This window comes from Podarcis liolepis, assembly GCF_965112155.1.
Source record: "Podarcis liolepis genome assembly, chromosome: 1".
Classification (NCBI taxonomy): domain Eukaryota; kingdom Metazoa; phylum Chordata; class Lepidosauria; order Squamata; family Lacertidae; genus Podarcis; species Podarcis liolepis.
In genome coordinates, this window is record NC_139554.1 from 71,255,689 (window position 1) to 71,278,083 (window position 22,395).

The window sequence follows — 22,395 nt, forward strand, 5'->3', positions numbered from 1 at the left end:
GTTGCCCATTCAAACAACTATAGCAATGCAATTATAGTGGCAACAGCATTTGTCAAATCAGCAAAGCAAAGGATGAGTGCCACCTCTGACACATTGGAAAAAGAAAATGAGGTGAGGCAAGACAGACTGCAGTGGTCAAGAGCAAGCAAGCATTGCTGCTTCAGGAGAGCCGGCTCAGGAGAGTAGGAACAGCCAGGAGGTTGCCATTACCATGTCTAGCACCTACTGCCTCACTCTGCTCAATGGTAGGGGTGGCTCTATTCATACAATCCCAACATGTTCGAAATAGCAGTTTCAAATCATAGAAATGAAGGAATGAATGGAACCTGCAGATCATTCAGACAACTCATCTGCTGTGAACCAGCATCCTCAGTGCCACTCACGCACAGAGGATCCATGCAGCACAGAGCGGCTGCCTGGTTTTCTTTTATGCTGGGAAACATGCAACACAAACAATGGGGAATTCCATTTCTGAATTAAGGCTGGTTATTAGTGTCTGAGGTTAAAGGGGGCATACTGCACTTTCAGCCAATGATATTTTATACTTTTAATTGTATAAGCATATTATTATCTCTGTTTCACTTTGTTAAAAATCTTTTTGCTATATTTCTTAAGGAAGGGTGGCTGATGTGGGAAATAGGCCTAAAGCAAACAAACAAATAATTTCCAGCTGCCTACAGAAAGCTGGAAAGGAGGCAGTTTAGTCATTGCATGCTGCTGCCAAGTATCACACTGCAGCTTCCTAGTTCTCTAAGCAAGTGACAATTAAGTATGCATGAGCTTTTGACAATACATCAAAACCAAATAGAAGCACGCCAAATACCAGCAACAGTGTGCTATCAACAAGGGTCCAATCAATCTGCAGTCATGGCTTTTTTTCTCTCCCAATCAATTGGCAGTGATGGTCTTTCCCCCCCTCCAGCCATCCTCCTTTAATTTTTATTTTTATCTGGGGCTTCTTTAAATGAAATGATCCAATTTGTAAAATAAGAAGGGGAGTGGTTTTGCTTGCCATTTTACATAGTTAAGGCTAGTTCTTGTTAAACCATTTGGCATGACTGCCAGTCTTTTCATGCAATACTAGTAAGATTTACGCAATCACTATCGTATTACACATCACATGTTCCCGATGCCCTGCCCAAGTTATGTCAAACATAGGACTTAACAGAGCAGATACACCCCTGGCTCATACACCTCCTCAATCACAGGGATTTTTCATGTTGCTCATGCTTAGGAATGAGAAAGGTGAATCCACATTGGATTTTCACTCTCTCGTCTCATGCATGCTTATTTGAGAACACCAATATAAATATAAAATAAGAAACTCTGGAACTGGCGAGTGATAAATTTTAATAGTTGAAAGCAGTGTAAAATATATTTAAAAACTAGGTTATAACTTATCCTGAAACAACAGTATCTCCAGTCATATGAAGGGCTGGTGAATATTGACACGCAAAAGAACAGTGAACTGGAAAAGAGTCACAACCAAAGGCCCTTGGCAAGACTGGGGTCTCCAGACTCGCCATATACCTTGTAAACAAGTAAATAGCAGCATGATTGTTATATGTGGCGGGCACAGTTCACAGGGTCATAAGGTCTGACCCCGGAGAGCTGAAATACCACCGGATTTGCTTGTTTGAAATTATGATATTGCATTGTATCAGTGGGAGTATTCACAAAAGGAAACTTAAAGAAATACCTTAACTTGAGTTATAGGGCTGGTCCCTCTCTTTTCATTTTTCATCCCAGTAGGTGAAAGTGCCCCTGTTGTGTTTGGCGGCTGAGGGGTGGAGGGCATCTTTGCTCCAGGCGAAACCTGCATGCTGGCCAACTGAGCGGCATAGAGTTGCTGCAAAACAAGAATAACTCTTCTCCTTAGGATTATCTGCTTCAGCACTTTATAAATGATAGCTGAAATATTATGAGGCCCTAGGGGTGTGGTAACAGAGAATCTCCCATCTTCCTGGCAGGCACTGGACAGTGTCTTTCAAGAGGCAAGACTTCTAGGTTAAGGCCTAAATGGCAGCTTAATGGAAAAAGTGGTTAGCTGTCTTGAATATAAAGCACATCTCAAAACCCCATCAAATATATTTAAAATTGGAGTGCAAGTAACTATCATGCAATATTATAGTAATCTGCACATATTTCTTTTGTTTAACACCCTGCTGTTTTTCACTGATATGAGGCAGTCAACAGATTTTATATTTACCTGTAAGTACAATATACATATTAAATATATTTTAGTGCTAATTTGAATAGAAGCGTAAATTCCTACTTGTAAAGGTGGGGATATGAGTATAACTCTTCCTAAAACATTATATGGTATTTTCTGAACATAGCTTAGGTAAGTTCAAGTTCTCTCTAGCAACCAACCTTAAAACCTCACCTTGAATTAGCAGTAGCAATAGTTCTACCACTATAAACAGGGAAGATCCTATTCCCTCTTTAACAAGTAAATCTGTATAAAATTTGCCTTATTAGTGGGAAAAAACCAGGTGGTTTGTATGTAATTTCCAACATGACTATCATTCAGATGGACAAATAAAAAAAATTACAGTAATCAAAAGCAGACCTTTCAGCACATGTAATTAAATGAAACCTTAATAAAGAATAATTTGCAAGAGCCAGATGTGCTTATGTCATAATTGTTGCTTTCTTTGGAGCACTTTTTCTAATATAACAAGCCTCCAAAGAAATGAAAGTTACACAATACTGCACATGCTCTATGACTCAGTGGCTAGACAAATGCATGCAGAGTCAGTACTTTAGTTTTTTAACAGAGAAAAAATAATAGTTTTCTGTTTGTTTCGCTAAGTCCCACTGGACTGGGGGGAAAGCCCATTCACATCCATAGGTAAGACTTCCATATATCCCCTGAAGGGCAAGACCAACCTATTCCACTCCACTGCTAGGTCACGCAATCCCTAAACAAACAGGACACATGCTTTAAGATTTTGCTGAAATTAAATATTTAGGATGAATGCTGTGGTTTTTGCTCCTCTGTTTGAACTCTTGATTTCACAACTCTTCTTTATGTACTGAGTAATTACTTGTTCTGCTGCTGGAGCCTGGTATCTTATCAACAACCCCTTGGCTATGGTACATAAACTAACATGCTCATTCTTAGGATCATTCCTTTTAGTGGACTATTTAATTGTGCACTAGCAGTTGGGAACTGTTGCAAAAGTTTTTGTATATGATATATGCATTTCCTGTGCAAATTTGATTTGATTATTAAAGCAGAGTGATGACAACAGAACAAAACAACTGGGGAAGAAAAGGAATCTAGGGTTTTGTTTGTTAGTTAGCAAGGTCTATCTGAACATTTATACCCCAACTTTCTTCACATAGTTCACATTGCTGTATTTGTCCACCAATTTGTCCCATTTCAACTTGGGACTTCATACCATGTCCCAGGAAACAGACAAGAATCCCCCCCCCTCAATGGTGGGTCCAGTTTCTTCAACTTGTACTCTGCAACAGATAGCCCATTTGGAAGACCTGGCATTTTCAAGTCCAGAGACACAGTTAGGATAGACAGAGAAGAGAACGTACACTACTGAGTATTCAATTATCCCTATTCCAGCTCCAGGCAAATTCATTCAAGGATGTCAGCAAGTCAACTGGGACATTCTTAGTCCAAAGGCATTACTTTTCCGAGGTAATACATCCACAAAGTAAGAAAGTACATCAATCATCCTGAGCATAGACACTCCAGTGGGTACAAGTCTAGAATAGTACTGTGTGGAGTCCCCACTTAGAAGCAGCTTACATTCCATGTGACCCAGTTTTCCTTTAACCAACATCAGGCAAACACTGAAGTGCTAAAGCATCCCATAATATCTCTGACATTTCATAACCTAACCAAAAGGGGTATCCTGCTATTGTATAAAGATGACTCAATGTATATATGCTGCTGCAATTATTAAAGAATGTGGTCATGTTGGCCACTGCCACTAAACCTAGTTTCAGAGCCTGGAACTGTGATATAGTGGTACATATTGAAGTTCAGGAGTTTACCATGACAACCTTCATAACCACACTTTAAAGGAGAATTCAAAAAATTGATTTATTATAATTTTCCCCGCATACAGGCACTCCCTCTCAAACAGGAGCATACACAATATATGTACTGTGAACAGCCCTGAAGAAGTGTGCATGCACACGGAAGCTCATACCAAGAACTAACTTAGTTGGTCTTTAAGGTGCTACTGGAAAGAATTTTTTTATTTTGACTATGGCAGACCAACACGGCTACCTATCTGTAACTAGCCCTGTGATCTTCAGCTGAAGGGTGGTATACACATTTAATAATACATAATAAAAATGTATTAGGATCAGCTAACAGTCATAGAATAGAATACTAGCAAACAGTGGTGCACAGATGAGCACACTGGACGCTAGCTGAAGTCTTGGTTCGCATCCTTAATCAGCCACAAAGGTCTCTGGTGAGTTCACTTGGCCAAAGACTAGCATATCTCACAGGGTTATTATTATGCAAATAAAGTGGGGTACTCACATCCCACCCTGAACTCCACCAGGTGATATCATTGCTCCTGCCAGAAAAATGTCCTACAACAGTACTTCCCTGTGCTTCACCTCCACTATACCACTGCTGAAGTACTGGTCCCAGATTATTAAATCCAGTTCTGAGAATATTACTTTAACTGCTCATTTAAAAACCCGTAAGAAATTTAGAAAACCATTGAAGCCATGTGCAACATCAGTGCGGCATATGCTCCAGCTGTGCGGGGCATGGAGAGAGCCCACTGCTCCTGGCTGGGTGCGAAAATACTGCCTTGGCAGCATCCTGACACGGTGTCACCCAGCTGAGGAGAGGGGTGGCAGTGCTGCTGCTGACTCTCCTTTCTCTGCCCCGCCCCCGGGGCAGGCTTGACTTGGGAGTGGAGCTGCCGGCTGTGGCCTGGCTGCTCATCAGGGAGCAAGGGCTGGGAGGCGTGCTGTGCAGGGAAAGGGCATGGAGGGTGCTGCTCTTAAACCTCCACACCCAGTCACGCAATGGGGATCTCTACGGGGGTTACTTGGTTCACGTGCCCCTCCCCATTGTGTGCCTGGGGCAGCAGGGCCCTTGCCACCCCCCACGCTATTGCCAATGATGAGCAGGAAACAAATTTGAATGGGAAACAATAATTTTAAAAACTTGTTTACCCCAAACTTTGGAAAGTGGATACTTTAACAGGAATATTTGAAATGCTAGCTTTGTAGATCTTGACTAGTGACTAAATAAATAAATAAATATTAACAAAGTCCAAAATCATGAATTTTAAGATGCGTTACTCAGTCACCACAGAAATCCATGCATCACAACAGCTCTTTTCAGTCTAGTTATAAATTTAAAATACAGTGGTACCTCGGGTTACATACGCTTCAGGTTACACTCGCTTCAGGTTACAGACTCCGCTAACCCAGAAATATTACCTCAGGTTAAGAACTTTGCTTCAGGATGAGAACAGAAATCGTGTCCGGCGGCGCGGCGGCAGCAGCAGGCCCCATTAGCTAAAGTGGTACTTCAGGTTAAGAACAGTTTCAGGTTAAGTACAGACCTTCGGAATGAATTAAGTACTTAACCTGAGGTACCACTGTAGCTCTAAATGTTACTGCCACATTTTTACATTGGCTCACAAAAGGATAGTGACACGGTTGAAGCAATAACGTTTTAAGACTAGCTCAAAATGAAAACATTACTCTGCTTCCTTTGTTGCTCCAGAAACTGAAGCCAAATCAGCTGCACGTAGAATGAAGTGGAAGACAGCATCCTAAACCAAACTTGGATCTGCTACATTGAGCCGGCAGACAAAAAATAAGGTTAAAGCTAAAAAAGTGAGAGAGAAAGGAAAGGATGGGACTGAGTTCCATCACTATAGCTGAGGATGGGAAATTTGAATTTAATGTTGATGCTAGTAATGAAGGAAAGCCAGGTCAAAGTTCCAGTGGTCAGGTACAAGGGGGAAGATGGGCTGGGGTGGGGGCGCAAGGGGAGAATCTGAGATACAGAACTCAGAGGAAGAAGTGGCAGAAAAATAAAATGAGAAACTGGGAGGTTCTGATCAATATGGTTGACATCAATTCATCAATATGCAACCAGATTGTAGCTCAAAAAAACAGCAAAAGAGATTCACCATTGCAGCCACCACAGCAGCAACAGTGGGCAATGCATTCCTTGGAGGCCAGATTTGCTGCCCCTGTGGATTCTGCCATCCAAGGTGGTCACCTCACCTTGCCTCATGGGTGGACCCCTCCCTGCTTGAATGCAACATAGGCTATTCTCATTTTGGCTAACAACCCAATTATGGCAATAATAATAATAATAATAATAATAATAATAATAATAATAATTTATTTATACCCCGCCCATCTGGCTGGGCCTCCCCAGCCACTCCTTCCTTTCCTTTTATGATCTTCACTAATAATCATTGCCTAGAGGTTGATGGTGGACATATTGATCACTTGCCTGTTGGAACCTTATACCAATTATCTAACCTTTGCAGTGGCTCCATTTAATCTTCAGGAATAATGTACTTGTTTTGACATATGAATTGCTATGCATGAGACTTGTACTTGTTTCTCCCTCATGTCCTCTGCTGCTATGTCTGAGAAAAGACATATCAGAGTAGCCTTTGCAAAGCCTTTGCATTGGCTTTCATTTTCTACAGTTAAGTCAGTATTTGGGTAGGAGGCAAGGTTCTTTCTATGCTTCATATGTTCTTCACCAGAATTTCGCTGGACATATTACTACCGTTGATGATACTGGAAATATCAAAAGAGTATTGTAAGGCCAGGATTAAAACAGTCATTGAACTACTTTCATAAAATGGATGATTTGGGCTTGCTTTTTCTGAACTGCAGCAATCCATGCTAAACTGCTTGACATATATATATATATATATATATATATATATATATATATATATATATATATATATGTGTAGGTTTTGGTGTCTTCGGGTGTCTTCCCGTGTAAGAGTTGGGGTGTCTAGGCGACGTTTCGACGAGGTCTCACTCGTCATCTTCAGGCTGGTGCTTTCGGCTTCTTGTTACTGGAACAGAGCAGGATCTCAGTGTTTGAGTTCCTATAAATACTGTTGAGGGGGTGTGGTGTATAGCCTCCGACGTTCTGGGCAGAGAGGAAGTTCCCAGGTTAGTGTGACTTTTCTTCTTTTGTTCCTTAATTACTTGAGGGATATCTTGAGTGATTTCTTGAGTGATATTCTGAGTACCACTTAGGAGGGTCATTAAGTGTGGATTAGTTGCTAAAGCTTTCGTGTCTTGACCTCTTGAGCTTGTGAAGAGTTTTTCTGAGAAGATGGCTGTACTGCACTTAGTTGTGCTCTGGCTTGGCTTCGTGTATAGGGGCGAGCTGTGGTTTTGTGCCCTGTGCCAGCCAGATCTGTGTAGGGATTGCAGGGGGGTGCAGCATCCGGAGGTGCCACTATGGTTTGGCTACTGGATGGTGTCTGTAATTTATCTGTGGAGAGGGTCTGGGTTTGGGTCTGGTGTGGTTGATTGGTGATGGCGTTCTGTGTGCCTCTGGTTCTGGTGTCGGTTTTTCTCTATCTCGATGGCTTCCATGATTATTCTCTTGTGGTGATGTTCCATGTTAAAGAGCAATTTGGAATCTGCAAAATTAATTTCATGTCCTGTTTCTTTCATGTGTTGGAAAAGAGAGGAAGTTTTTTCTTCTTTTTTGACGGCATTCTTGTGTTCTGCGATACGTGCAGATAGAGAAACACCCTCACAACATGAACAAGCGTGACGACACGTCCCGCCTGCCAGACATCTGGAAATTAGCCCTCCCCACAAAAACCGACACCAGAACCAGAGGCACACAGAACGCCATCACCAATCAACCACACCAGACCCAAACCCAGACCCTCTCCACAGATAAATTACAGACACCATCCAGTAGCCAAACCATAGTGGCACCTCCGGATGCTGCACCCCCCTGCAATCCCTACACAGATCTGGCTGGCACAGGGCACAAAACCACAGCTCGCCCCTATACACGAAGCCAAGCCAGAGCACAACTAAGTGCAGTACAGCCATCTTCTCAGAAAAACTCTTCACAAGCTCAAGAGGTCAAGACACGAAAGCTTTAGCAACTAATCCACACTTAATGACCCTCCTAAGTGGTACTCAGAATATCACTCAAGAAATCACTCAAGATATCCCTCAAGTAATTAAGGAACAAAAGAAGAAAAGTCACACTAACCTGGGAACTTCCTCTCTGCCCAGAACGTCGGAGGCTATACACCACACCCCCTCAACAGTATTTATAGGAACTCAAACACTGAGATCCTGCTCTGTTCCAGTAACAAGAAGCCGAAAGCACCAGCCTGAAGATGACGAGTGAGACCTCGTCGAAACGTCGCCTAGACACCCCAACTCTTACACGGGAAGACACCCGAGGACACCAAAACCTGCATTCCTGTACCCGTGAAAATCTACGAAAACAAATATATATATATATATATATATTGTCCAGTAGCAACTTAGAGACCAACTAAGTTTGTTCTTGGTATGAACTTTCACACTTCTAAAGTGCTACTGGACAATTTTTATATTTGTTATATATATTTCTACAGTGATATAGAAATGTTGGTCAGCTATTCAAGGGCTCTTCCCATGTGAGCCTGAGCAGCTCTTTTGAGCCTAGCTTTATCAGATGCATAACTGCATCATACTGGTCTCTATACTACTGAACTCTCTGAGAATTAACAGGGTAGAAAGCAGAGTTCACAAAAACTTAGGTGACTTAAAAGGAAATACAGTAGAAGGAATGCCAAGTGAGCCATCAGCAACCTAACCATGTGATAAACCCAGAGGCAACTCCAAAGCTGCTATGCCACTGCCTATGGAATCTGCCAAGGGACCAGATGCTCTTGCTAGAAAAAATATCTTCCATGGCTCGGCATCTGGATCTTTTGAGGAAAAACTGGATAAATTGCATTCACAATTGTGTACGTGTATTAAAGCACAACACACACTTTTCAAAGTTTATAATTGAATTAAATTACACATTCACTGTTTCAAAATGAATATGATATGAAGTGGGGTGCGAATATGATATAGCAAGTTTTAGGCTAAGGGGTTTTAAGTACACATTTTCTTTCATTTAACAGCTCATTTGCACAGATGTTACCTGTTACAAATGTGTATATTATAAATGCCAGTGTTTCTATATTGAAAACCATATTGCAACAAAACCACAACCAACTTTTTAGGTCTCAGAAGGATTTTCTTGGTTAAATATAAATATTATCTTAATAAATTGAAAAGTTAATATACCTTTTAAAGAATAGAAATGTTATTGGCCAAACCCCCAGCTCATTAACACATGCCCTACTCAATTAATCTAAAAGACTTAATATCCTGATCGTTTATAGTATTCAACTTTAACTTAGCTCAAATATTAATGAGTGTCATGGAATGAAACTGAATCTGAATAAGGCAGCCTATATACAGGGTGGATGGGAGGCTATTAGTTAAAATATTTCTAGACTATAGCAAGTAATATTTGCTAAACATGTTAACATTTTAATGGACAGGTTTTCACAGTTAATTTTCTCTCTCCATGCAAAGGATGAGTTTGCACAAGATTCTAATAGATACAGCTTCTTCTTCTCAGGAGTTCATAGATTCATAGACTCATAGAGTTGGAAGGGACCCTGAGCATCATCTAGTCCAACCCATATACGCAGGGATCAAACCTACAACCTTGGCATTATCAGCACCACGCTCTAACCTATCTGGTGGCACCCACTACTGGAATCGGTTTCTTCCCCCTGTATATTCCCAGTGGAGTTTTTCCCAGACTCGACCCACCCCTGCAACCCTCATAAACCCCTTGCACTCAAGAGTGTTGATTTCCATGTTTCACAGCCCTATCTACCTGCTCTCAACTTTGCCCTCTATAAACATTTTGCCATTATAGCATTTTTAAAAACCCATTTTTAACTAGTATATTTATTGTATGGAAGGTAGATTTATGTCACAATTCTATGCCAACCACTTGAAAACTAAGTGTTAGTGGGGGTTTTACTGCCAAGTTAGTGTGCACCGTATTGCAGTCTTAATTCTTTTGCCAGTAATATAGAAAGGAAATGAGGTGGCCCTCACATTTATAGAGTGGGGGCTATTAAATCTGTATCTTATTCAAGTCAATATGCAATACAAATAGTGTATAATCCTTATTAACATTAAATAATATTAATGGTAACAGTAATTATTAAGGTAACAATCCTTATTACCAAAGGGTAATTACTTGTCTGACAGTTTTGCTACCATTAGCTGTCTGACAAGTTAGAACAAGCACATTCAGTAGGTCTCTCAGTTATTTCTCATTTTGCTAATAATTAACCAATAGTTAAATGGAAGAAAGCATGACTAAATATGTTAAATGCTGTTGCTTCCATTGTTAACATGTTAATCTACAGCCACTTGATGTAAAAATAAGAGTTGGTAAAAGAACTGAACTTGAACCGGACCATGGAATATTTATATCTCTCTGTAGTTCTTTAATGAGTTATGTCCTTACATTTTTATGTCTATAGTTGGTCAGAGCACTACAAATCAATGCTTCTTTCCATCACTCCTACATTTGACTATAATTTACAGCTCAGCAAGAAGACTCATGAAACAAGTGCCTATTTTACTTTGGCAAACTAATTCTTGCTAATCAAAGCTTTCCAGCAAAACAACTCAGCATGAAACTCTGCAAGGAAAATATGCAGAGAACAAAGCTTTTTGTCAAACAACACATCTCAAGATGTAAACACATATGTCTCTTATAGGAAATTTTATCGCTTCCACATTAATCGGCACACAAAAGGAGTATTCTTGTCGCAGACCTGGTGCAACTGGGGAGCCATCGTCACTGGAAACAAGAGCCTGATTAGGTTCCCACACAGATATGAATAGACTTTCCTTTTTTTAGTGCAATGCCGCTTTTCTTATTTCTTAAGAACAGACTGGCAATTGTAACTGTTCAGAAAAAAAGCTCCAAACAACTCTCCTGAATTGTCTTGGAACTTGGACATTTATTTCTTCATTTCTGGCTTCTTTTGTTGTCACAACCCAATAACATCTATTATCCCGTCTGGTTGTCCTCTTCTGGAAAGCCTGAGTTAATCCACAGCTGTAAAGATGAACAAGAACTTAGCAGGCTCTGAGCACACTAAGGTCTCTTATCTGCTAATGAAGTCGGCAGTCTGCGGGACAGATGTTAAAAGGATCTGTAAAATAAGTCAGTGACAAAGATCCTGACCTCTGCTGGGGAATTTTTTTTATTATTCCGGAAAAGGACATAATTGCATGGAAAAGCATTAACAATTAGAGGAACCATATCAGTGCTTTATGGATTCTGATTTCTTGCCTCAGCTTTCAAAAGAATCAGACGGTCAGTTGTTGCTATAGGGAACAGATAATGCACTCTGGTGCAAATATTAGTAGCCACAGATAATTTGTCATGGACTCCAAAGAGATGGTGCAACTGCTTCTCTTTGCTGTCTTCTTGAATGCTGGAGTATCAACAATGCAGTGTTAATTGTTGCAGTATGTGCTAGCGGTATTGAAAAAGCAGTGCTAATTTACAATGCCAGTCATAGTGTTTCCGTTTTTAAAAAAAATTAGCATGGTGGGAAACGCAACATTTTCTTTAAATGTTGCTAACAGTTCTTTTAACCTTTTTGCATTCAAACATCAAACAATCTCTGACTGTTCCAGGTCTCAAAATTTTGTTTTTTGGTTGCTGTCTTTAAAAGAAAACTGTAAAAAAATCTATAAAAAAAACTAATAATGATTTCTCTGGCCATTTTTTTTTAAATCACATGAAAAAAAGTTTTCACAAACATGTAAATTCTTTTGCTCCAGACATTAGGCAAAAGGGTGCTACTAAGCCACTTCACCTCTGGAACTGTCTTTTGCCATTCACAATTTTTGTCCTTCTACCCATGTAATGCGGTCCATTCAGAATGTGTAGATATGGGTACGGGCCCCGCCCTTCTACCGTGTCAATTATGCCTGGAATGAAGTTGGCATTTTCTGGGAACACCCATTCATGCAGACGACTGGTTAGCATGATCTCTTTCTTTCATTCTCTTTTGGCAAAATCAGACAAGTCAGATATCTGCACGGAGCCCCTTCATACAAGTCATAGCCGCTTCATTATCTAAGCTGGATAAGGGGAATCAGGACTAAGCCACCTAATGCATGGGTTCACTCATAACTCTGTTCTGTTTCTACATAAATCTGTGATTTTTCTTAATCCACACCAAAAAAAATGCATTTCAACTGTCTTTAATAATGGATTTTCTCTCAAAATATGCATTTCTGAATGTATTTCATCTCAAAACACAACAGTGGTACAAGCAATAACAACATAAAGATGGGGACTACATAGCTTAAGAAGTGCCTAGTTCAGAGACCAGAGTGCAAGTGTCCAGTGAGCAAAGGACAACAGAGGGATTTTATTTTTATTTTTAAGGATTGGTATAGGATTATCTGTTATCGAATTTGTTTTAATGTGACTGAAATGAGCTTCATGGCATGAAAAATATATAGAAACTATTGCCTTTGTAACAGATAGCACTTGACAGGGTTACATAGGCCAGGAGTTTTCAACCTTTCTGAGTCCACTGCTCCCTTGACCAACTACATTCTTTTTGTGGCACCCCTGTGGGGCTCAGGATCCCAGTTATTTCACCCCTTGCCTGCAGAGCTAGTAGCCTCTCACCCCTTTTTTGAACACCCTCCCTTGTGGGGTGTTCCCTCAGCCTCCTCTCCTTTCCCCTCTCCTTGGAAGTCCTCTGGGCTGCTGCTGCCACTGCCCCTGGTCTCTGAGCTGCCCCTTCTGCCCCAAAGAGAGGTGCCTCCTCACATTGCCCTTTAGGCCTGAGAAGAGGATGCCCCTAGCCTTAGTGGCCCAACAGAGACTGGCCAAAGGTGAACGTGAGGCTAGCACCTTGCCTTGGGAGGCAGCAGTGGCAGCAGCAGGAGCTGGCAGGCCTGCATGGCAGAAAGGCTTCCCTTCAGTAACAGAAATGCAGCTCTCAGGCAGGCCTCACACACAGCAAGCACAAGAAAGGCCAGCCCAATGCCAGCCTGCCCAGCCTCCCACTTGTCTGTCCATTCCCAACAGCAAGGGCTGGCGGACTGACTGACTGGGCTCCCTCACCCACTTGCTTGCTTACTCTGAGGCCACCTCTGCTCCTGGCAACCAGCACCCCCTGGCCAGCCCCAGAGGCACCATTCACCTGTGGAGCTTATAGCCAGGGCTGCTGCAACAAACAGCTGTGCAAGCCTCTGGGAGGCAGAGACACAAAAGGGCATCAGAGGAGGGAGGGGAGGGAAGAGGCCAGAGGCCAGTGTTGCCCATGGCACCCCTGACCATCATTCAAGGCACCCCAGTGTGCTATGGCACACTGGATGAAAACCACTGACAGAGGCAGTCCTGCATAATTGGTTTTCCTCATTCATTTCAGTGGAGGGCAGTTCTTCTTGTACAATGGGTTTTATGTGCCTGCAGCTGAAACCTCAGTTGAAACTAAAGTGGGCTTGTGGGTGGAGGAGCATGTATGTGCATCAGGACCTCTGCACCCACAGCCCCTGTAGGAGTGACAAGAAAATCCCCTTTGTGGTTTACATACATAGGGTGCTCTTCAACAGAGGGCTTGACACTTATTTTTCTGAACTGCAACTTTGACATAGCAAATTGAGGGGTATTGTGCTCCCTGAGAACAGCCAAATTACATAGGGCAGATTCAATTATGATGTTTAAATATAACTTCCTTGAATTACCTGTTCACAACCAGTTTACCATAAAATCGAAAGCAAAGCCACAAAAGTACACTTGGATAAACCACAAATAGCTGCCAGCCGCTGCGGCAATTGAAAGAATTTGGCACTTGGCCGTTGCCTCTATATACTAGCATTTGCTTCCCATCTGAAATAAAGCAATTGTTTTATTAGTGTTATTAAATTTCAGCAAATTTCTAAGTATAATGTAACCCATCACCCTATAATGGCATATATTTACTGTAACAGCATCAGAACTGACAAAAAGTATACAAAATGGGAATTTACATAAATTTGAAATGAGTGTGTGTGTGTGTGTGTGTGTGTGAGAGAGAGAGAGAGAGAGAGAGAGAGAGAGAAGACAGTTTCTAAGATTTTATCAGCACTCTGAAGAAACCAAAGAACAGAAGTCTTAAAGGGTTACATGGATAGCAGTTAGAGGCATGTAACCTGGAGCTGGCTCCACTCCATGTTGTGCTTTACAGAACATAGTAAATGGGCTGCAGCTTTTGCCACAATTGAGAAACTGATCAACCTGCTTCTCACTCAAGAGATTGGGGGTCAGGCAAGGACCCCCCATTCTGAGCAGAGCACACAGGGAAGAAAACGTATTCCTTTCAGAGGTCCTTAAAATATGTAGGCTTGTCCATTGTTATTTATTTATTTTAAAATATTTCTAGGTCACCTTTATGGACAAGAATGGGCAAGGAGTTCCAGAGTCACCACGGAGAAAGCTCTCTCCCTTATAGTCACCTACACTGACCTAGAAGACAGGCACATCAAGAGGGCCTTCTTTGTTGATCACTGTCTGGAAGATAGGAATCTCCCTGTTCTGGACAGGTTTCCACTCCCTCTAAAGGAGCAGGGACATAGCTTTGGTCCAAGTGATCTCTGTGACTAGGAGTGCCTTTTACCAGCTTAAAGTGGTACACCAGCTATGGCTGCACCTGGATTGAGATCACTTGGCCAATGTGGTCCCAAACATTGGTAACCTTGGTACTAGATTACCACAATGTGATCTATGAGGCGTTTCCCTTGGGCCTAGTCTGGAAAGACCAGCTGGTGCAAAATACAGCAGTTAGATTGCTGATTGGAGTTGATGGCAAACAGCATTTGACACCTCTCCTAAAATATCTGCACTGGCTGTACATATGCTACTAGGTAATTTTCAGGGTTCTTGGGCCCAGGACTGACTGCACTCTTATATCCCATCTTAATTACTGAGAGGATCCAGAGGAGTGCTGTTAGTTGTCCCGCATGTTACAGACACCCAACTGGCCTCAACTAGAAGTTGAACATTTTGTGTTGCAGATCCCATGCTGTGGAACACCCTCCTAGCAGGGAAGTATTGAGCTGAGGGGGATTAAGTAGTAGGCTAGATGCAAGATCCTTCTAATCCCTGGATGCAATGTTAAAATATAAGACAGACTAGCTTCCTGTGTTGAAGTGATCACCTGGGTGATGAGCAATTAAGAGGACGGAAAAAAGGGGTTCTGTGCAAGTTGGCAAATTGGTGGAGCCCCTCCCTCAATCCAGAGATAGTTAGAACAAACCCTGAGTTTAGAGTTCAAAGGGGTTGTGTTGTGACCCAGAAGTAAAGCAGTGAGCTTGAGAGATAGTCAGAGCAATGCTTTGAGAGCAATGCTTGATTTCTATTTGAATCCAAGGCAGTGGTGGTGGAGGAAGGGGGCGGGGGCGGTCTGCTCCGGGTGCCATCTCTGAGGGGGATGACAAGAAGGCACCCGACGGGGGGCCCACCTCGCCGTCCCTGGGCGCGGCGTTGCAAGCCGCTGCCATCGTACCACCGCAGCTGCGTGCGGAGGATCCTATGCTCAAGACTGTACCTTCTGCCGCCATCTGTACAGCGCTCGAGTGGCGCTGTTGGAAAACCACCCAGTGGTGCATGCGCTGGACGTACAGCGCATGACACTGCCGCTACGTGCATGCATGCGCACTGCTGCTTGAGCACTGTACGGATGGCGGTGGGATCCCTCCACTGCCACTGCAGCTGCAGAGTATCCTGCCGTACGCACGGCACACACGCATGCACAGTATGTAGTGGTGTGCGCACCTGCACGGTACATAGCGGCATGCACGCATGTGCCTTATGTACAGCACATGTGCATGCACCGCCGGGCGGTTTGCCCGGCCCCCACAGCAGGGGCCGGTTCTCCTTCCTTCACCCCTGATCCAAGGCTGCAGCTATGGAAGAAACAAGACCCTTTTGGGGTGTTAAGACCCAAGACCCTTCCATTGTAGGCTCAGGTTGTTATAGATGTGTAAATAAGTCTCTTAAAGACAACACAGTCTCTACTGTGCCCCATTTCTAAAAGAAAAAGGAACCCTGGGTAAGCATCTGGTACCGTTGGAATATTCCACTGCTCAGAGATTGGGATGGTGTGCTACAGTATTATGGTGTGTGTGTGTGTGTGTGTGTGTGTGTGTGTGTGTGTGTGTGTTCCATGAAACAGAAGAAATTGTGTGAAGCCACTCAAAGAGAGATGAACTTAAAGTTCACACAGAGCTCAAAGTTTCTGAAGTCTGAGCAGCATGCAGTTACACATGGAAAGAGGCTGACCTCTTCTGTAATATTAATACCGAACAATATAGATAGCAGCATTCCCTCTCCATATGCGTGTATATATCACTCCTGATGTCCAGAAAGCAATATTTCTTCTGTGTCCGAGTCAAAACAGTAAATTGGGAGTAGAAAGGAGAGAGAATTTTGCTATATTGAAAATGGAGCTCCTAAACTCAGAAGTGCAGCTCCCTCATGAAACCATCTTGAGGGTAAGGCAAAAACTCACACTGACTCTGTGGCTGCGCCTCACCTCATTTCACTCATATTTTTTTCAACAGACTGAGTGTTGCTCTGCTGAGAATATGATGCTAAACCACTTTTCCTGTCGAGTTTTTTAAACAGGGCCTCTGAGAAAGGGTTTGATACAACTCAATGACTGAAGTAATACCTTTGTCCATCTGAGCATTAAATGGCCCATTGAAATACAGCTTAGCTTGAAGGAATTTTTCAGTAAATGGTGGTTTCTAATTCCCCCCCCCCAACTCTTCTCCCAGCTGACTAGATTCTGGCTTCAAAACTGCAGTTCAATCACTTTCAGCTGCCTCTCAGGTCAGGCCTTTAGCCAGTGTTAATTAAATATAACCCCTTTAGAATACTAGAGGTTAACCGAGAGCAACAAATTGGTCTTCAATACAGAATCTAGCACTATTCAAACAAAAGAGATTTGTGTGAGAGGCCTTCTTTGCTTATATTGTCCTTAATGCATTAAATATATAAGGGGGAGAACAAAGGATTATTTCTTTTCAGTTTGAAATGGTAAAAGCATTAAAACATATTTCCTGCTTTGCATATGATTTGTCTTTAAAAAATACACACCATAAAAGAAAAGTGCTGCAGCAGATAGTTTTGCAACTACAGCAGCACCATTCCAATTTGATAAAGTGAAACTGTAAAAAAAGAAAATCAATGCACTAGACTGACACTTTTCTTTCCTTATATTCCTCCCTGCAGTTGTTAGAAGTTTACATTTTACGTATTTCATTTGTTTTGGTCTCTAGTCAGCACAGACTTTCATATACCTTCAACTGTACATAGTTAGAATTAGCTGTCTGTTCCATACACTTGGACTCAACGCCACGATTGAAAACTAACTGAAATTGTCTTTCTTTCTCTTCCTAATGATTTCAAATGAGTATTGTTGGCTTTTCGGAATGAATATTTGTTTAGCGCTCTGTTAAGAAAATTAAATAAAATGGGGGTGGGTTTTTTTGTTTTTATAATTGTCCATAGCTATCTGAAGATTAAGGTAAGCTGAAAGGTTTTATTTTAAATGCACAGCAATTAGCCTTGTCTCCATGAACATGACTTTACTGTAAATACTCCACCTTGACTATCCCTTTGTCCCAAGTTTCCTTGAAGAAAGCAACCAAGCGATAATTCAGCATTATTGCTGCTTCAGTGCCCTAATCGCTTAAAGAGCAGCAAAGACCCTATTGCTCACAGCCACAAGGCTACTACAGTCTCCTGGCCTAAGGCAGGCTTCACAACCCAGCAGCATCCAGATGTCAGGAGAAATATCCAGGTCCTGATGCAGCATGCCGCTCCATTCCAGTATGGCCTAACAGCTGTTTCAGCTGCTGGCATTCAACCTGCTGAATATACCGAGACCGTGGCAGGCTAGGGAATAGAAATAGGGTGGAACTGAAATACTGAAATTGCCCCATTTCATGTGGGTATCACGAAAACACCAAAAAGTTCTACGCAAAATGCTTACTAACTTCCATTCCTTCATATATGTATTCTGTATTTTTAATCCTTAGGTCTGATTGCTTGACCTGCCTACTTAGGAAAGCGATCCTGTTGCAAGGATATGATGTGGAGGCCGACAGACTGACCGGCAAACATGCAGAATCTCCAGCAATATTACCCATCGCCATTGCTTTTAATTAAAAGGAATCCATTTTCACCAACGCTCAGCATGTTATCTTGCTAATCAAGCATGGCAAACTTCCTTTGCTTGAGTTACACAAAGAGATGGAGGACTGCAGAAATGGAAAAGGAAAGAATACACAGCGCATAGAGTTTGCAAAGCTCATAAGATGGTGTTCTGTAGACGATAAACATTAAAACTATGCTGAAAATATGTCTGTCTTAGTTTGTGAGTTATCTTAAGAGCTTTAAAATTGCTAAGCACCTTTTCGTCCCCTAAAGGAACAAAGAAAAAAGAAAAGAAAAGTCTGTAATGGCATTAGAAAAGGAGGGGTCTAAAATATATCTGGGTAGGAAGTCAACCATTCTTTACACTGGCTCAGTTAGTGACCTTAGACAAGCCACCAATTTCCACAAATCTTTTATAAAATGGGCACAGTAATAACAATACTTATGCACCTTGCATAGGAGTTGCAACGAGGCCTAATACCGCGCTCGAAAAGTGCTGGATGAGAGTTGCTACCATAAATGAGTAGGAAGTTATCATTATTTGTATTTGTATCATAAATCCCGTTAAAGTTTGTAATCTTGTCCTTTGCTTTTTCACATGAGCCTTGACATTTTAACAAAATTCTTCTTGAAGGTTAAAATAAACACAGCCTCATACCAAGTGCTTGCTTATATTCACACCTTGTTATTGTTGCCTCTGCCTTCTTTCTCCTCCCTGCATTGCCCCCCCCCCTCCTTCTGAGCTGAGATCATTCCAGTCATTACGTTCCTTAGGGCATAAATGCTTTTTATACTTAGGCAACACTGTAAAAAGCAGAATCCAACTTTATTTTCCAACATAAACTTTAAAAAAGAGAAGGTGCGTGTAGGGGAAGTACTTGGGAGGGTTGTAGCTGGGGAGAGGGGAATAATCCTCTTGTATATCCCCATCCTCATTATAACCCTGCAGACTTTACATGTTCTTGGATGGATTCACCCTTAGCAGTACAGTGGTACCTCGGGTTAAGTACTTAATTTGTTCCGGAGGTCCGTTCTTAACCTGAAACCGTTCTTAACCTGAAGCACCACTTTAGTTAATGGGGCCTCCTGCTGCCGCCGTGTCACTGGAGCACAATTTCTGTTCTCATCCTGAAGCAAAGTTCTTAACCCGAAGTACTATTTCTGGGTTAGCAGAGTCTGTAACCTGAAGCGTATGTAACCAGAGGTGCAACTGTACTTGACTGCTTCTCTGCCTGGTGTTGCTTTTCCAGCCATGCTGCTGAGGCCCCAGTCCACTCCCCAGTTATGAGCTCAGATCTCAGGTCATAACACCCATGATCCTAACCCAGCCTTAATATATATTTTTTTAGTTTCACAGTAGATTGAAAGAGGGGAAATTTCAAAGCAGAAAGAAACAAAGAAAGGGGCAGGGGGAAAGGGATTAAGACTTTTAAAATTATAATGCATACAAAATCCAAAAGAGAAATCTGCATGCGTGTGTGCCAGTGTCCAATCCTAGTTCATAATATAGTTTGAAATTATTGGGTTATTTTCCATTTGCAGGAACTGAAGGACAGATAGGGATATTATAAATATATGCTGGCTCTACTGATCAGGGGAAGCTTTATCACTCAGCTGGGGCACTTCTGGGGAAAAGAGCCATTCTAGCATCCCATTCAATTAACATATCATTAAAAATAGCTTTTCCCCACTGAGGTTGCTGTGTTACCTGATAAGTAAACATATTATATGTAAAGTGTATACTATGTATGTATAGATTGTGTAAAAGAGTCTGTGTATAAAACAAGAAGAAAAACCCTGAAACACTTTGGTTGGAAACTAGAAAATTGAATATTATAGCCATACAGTGGTACCTCTGGTTAAGAACTTAATTTGTTGTGGTGGTCCGTTAACCCAAAACTGTTCTTAATCTGAGGTACCACTTTAGCTAATGCGGCCACCCGCTGCCGTCATGCGATTTCTGTTCTCATCCTGAAGCAAAGTTCTTAACCCGAGGTACTATTTCTGGGTTAGTGGAGTCTGTAACCTGAGGTGTCTGTAACCCGAGGTACTACTGTAGTCTTCAGCTGCATCAAAGCTTTCAAATAATTCCAATTACAGATAGGTAGCCGTGTTGGTCTGCCATAGTCAAAATAAAAAAATTCCTTCCAGTAGCACCTTAAAGACCAACTAAGTTAGTTCTTGGTATGAGCTTTCGTGTGCATGCACACTTCTTCAGATACACAGTGTGTATCTGAAGAAGTGTGCATGCACACGAAAGCTCATACCAAGAACTAACTTAGTTGGTCTTTAAGGTGCTACTGGAAGGAATTTTTTTATTTTAAATAATTCCAATGTGCAAGTTATTTAACAGACTTTGCCTATAGAACATACACAGTATATGCTTGTCTAGTCAGAAGTAAACCCCACAAAGTTCAATGGGGCTTACTCCTAGACAAGTTTACATAGGATTGCAGCAACAGAACTGTTAGATATTTTCAAAATAGTAAAAGTCACACCTAAACATTGTCTAAGCTTTTTAGATTAAAATTTTCACTTCTGCTTATTAGAAACCTCAATGAATTTCAACCATCAATGATGGAGTATAGATACAAGTGGCAAAATCTGCTTCTAGGGACTTTCTCTGCTGAAACATTCATTTCAGAGAGATTTGAATGAAACTATGCCTTTGAAAGTTGTACCCTGCTGTTAGTACCTGTTTGTTTGTTTGCTGGTTTGTTTGTTTGTTTGTTTGTTACAATTAAGCACTGTATAAATTTTATTAAATAAGTAAAATAGATAAAAAAAACCTTCTAAGCACAATAAAAACATAAAATTGGAATTACCAAAAGACTTTTAGAGACATATCACATATATCATAATGGAAATCACAGGGGTAACGTTGGGATAAAGTCCCACGTTGATCGTATTTAAGTGGACTAAGGCAGATATTTCAAAGGGAACAAAATCTCTTATATGGAATTTAATAATGGCAAAAAAGAGCATCTTTGGGGGTATGACAATGGTTAATGGCAGAATTGACATTCTTATTCATGTGTTTCTTTCTCCCCCCCTTTTTCATAGCACCCCCTCCCAAATTTCTTGCAGTTGTGGCAGCTGAACTCACTTCAGTGTTCACTTTTAGAGGCAACTACGGTATTTCCTCCCCAGAGTACCTGTGCTCGCCACTTTGTTCTTGTACATTCCATGAACATACCAGAACCAGTGTAGTTCCCTCTCCCCCAAAGTAGTAGTGATTCCCCTCCCCCCCCCCCAGAATACAATGCAATGCCTGGGACTTTCGGGGGGGGGGGAGAGAAGCCACCAACATTAGCTTCAATGCCACTAGCAGTAGCATCAACAATTGTTAAAACAGGAAATAAAAGAAAAATGAATATGAATACCTAAACAAATATAAGGCTTGTGCATAAATAATTACATGAATGTGATTTTTTCTGATCATTTTAATAATGAAATTTCATGGCATTGAGACAAAATAAAATGTATTGCAGGCACCTATTAAGCACCATTAATTAAAGAAAACTCAAAACAGGAGTCAACACTAACTAAATTACTGCACCCTCATTCCAGAAGCTGATTAAAGAAAAAAGTTTACACATTTAAACTATATTACTTCCCCACATAATCCTGGTAACTGTAGTGTTTATGCAGCATCAGTTGCTGTTTCTTGCTCATGCCTCTATTCCACACCATCCCTTTGGCCCTTACCTGGTTCCTCACCATATCCTTCTTCTTTGGGTTTATTGTAGGCAGAGAATGGTGCTGGGCAAAACACAGGTTGCCTTTAGGTGACCCTCTCTGGACGTTTGCATATCATGCACATCAGGCATCCCCAAACGCATCCCTCCAGCTGTTTTGGGACTACAACTCCCATCATCCCTAGCTAACAGAACCAGTGGTCAGGGATGATGGGAGTTGTAGTCCCAAAACAGCTGGAGGGCCGAGTTTGGGGATGCCTGATGCACATTATACTGATGTATTTTCTTCTCCCACTCTTCCAGGAAGCTGAAACCAGTGTTCTGACCCAAAGTTAGTCTCGCCTAATTCCCACTAATATTAATGAGACCTAAACTACTCACAGTTAAATAATCCCAGGGATTTCACTGGGATTTAAGCACAACTCA

General features: G+C 41.6%; 1 protein-coding gene across 50 annotated transcripts in view; it reads right to left on the bottom strand.

The window, feature by feature from the left end:
- SOX6 (SRY-box transcription factor 6) overlaps window positions 1–22,395 on the bottom strand; it is a 458,084-nt gene that overhangs the window by 63,864 nt on the left and 371,825 nt on the right. For all 50 annotated transcript variants that reach the window (XM_083477096.1, XM_083477104.1, XM_083477133.1 and 47 more), the window contains one exon: window positions 1,700–1,849. In XM_083477096.1, coding sequence (XP_083333222.1) covers window positions 1,700–1,849 — 150 coding nt within the window. The remainder of the gene's footprint in view (window positions 1–1,699; window positions 1,850–22,395) is intronic.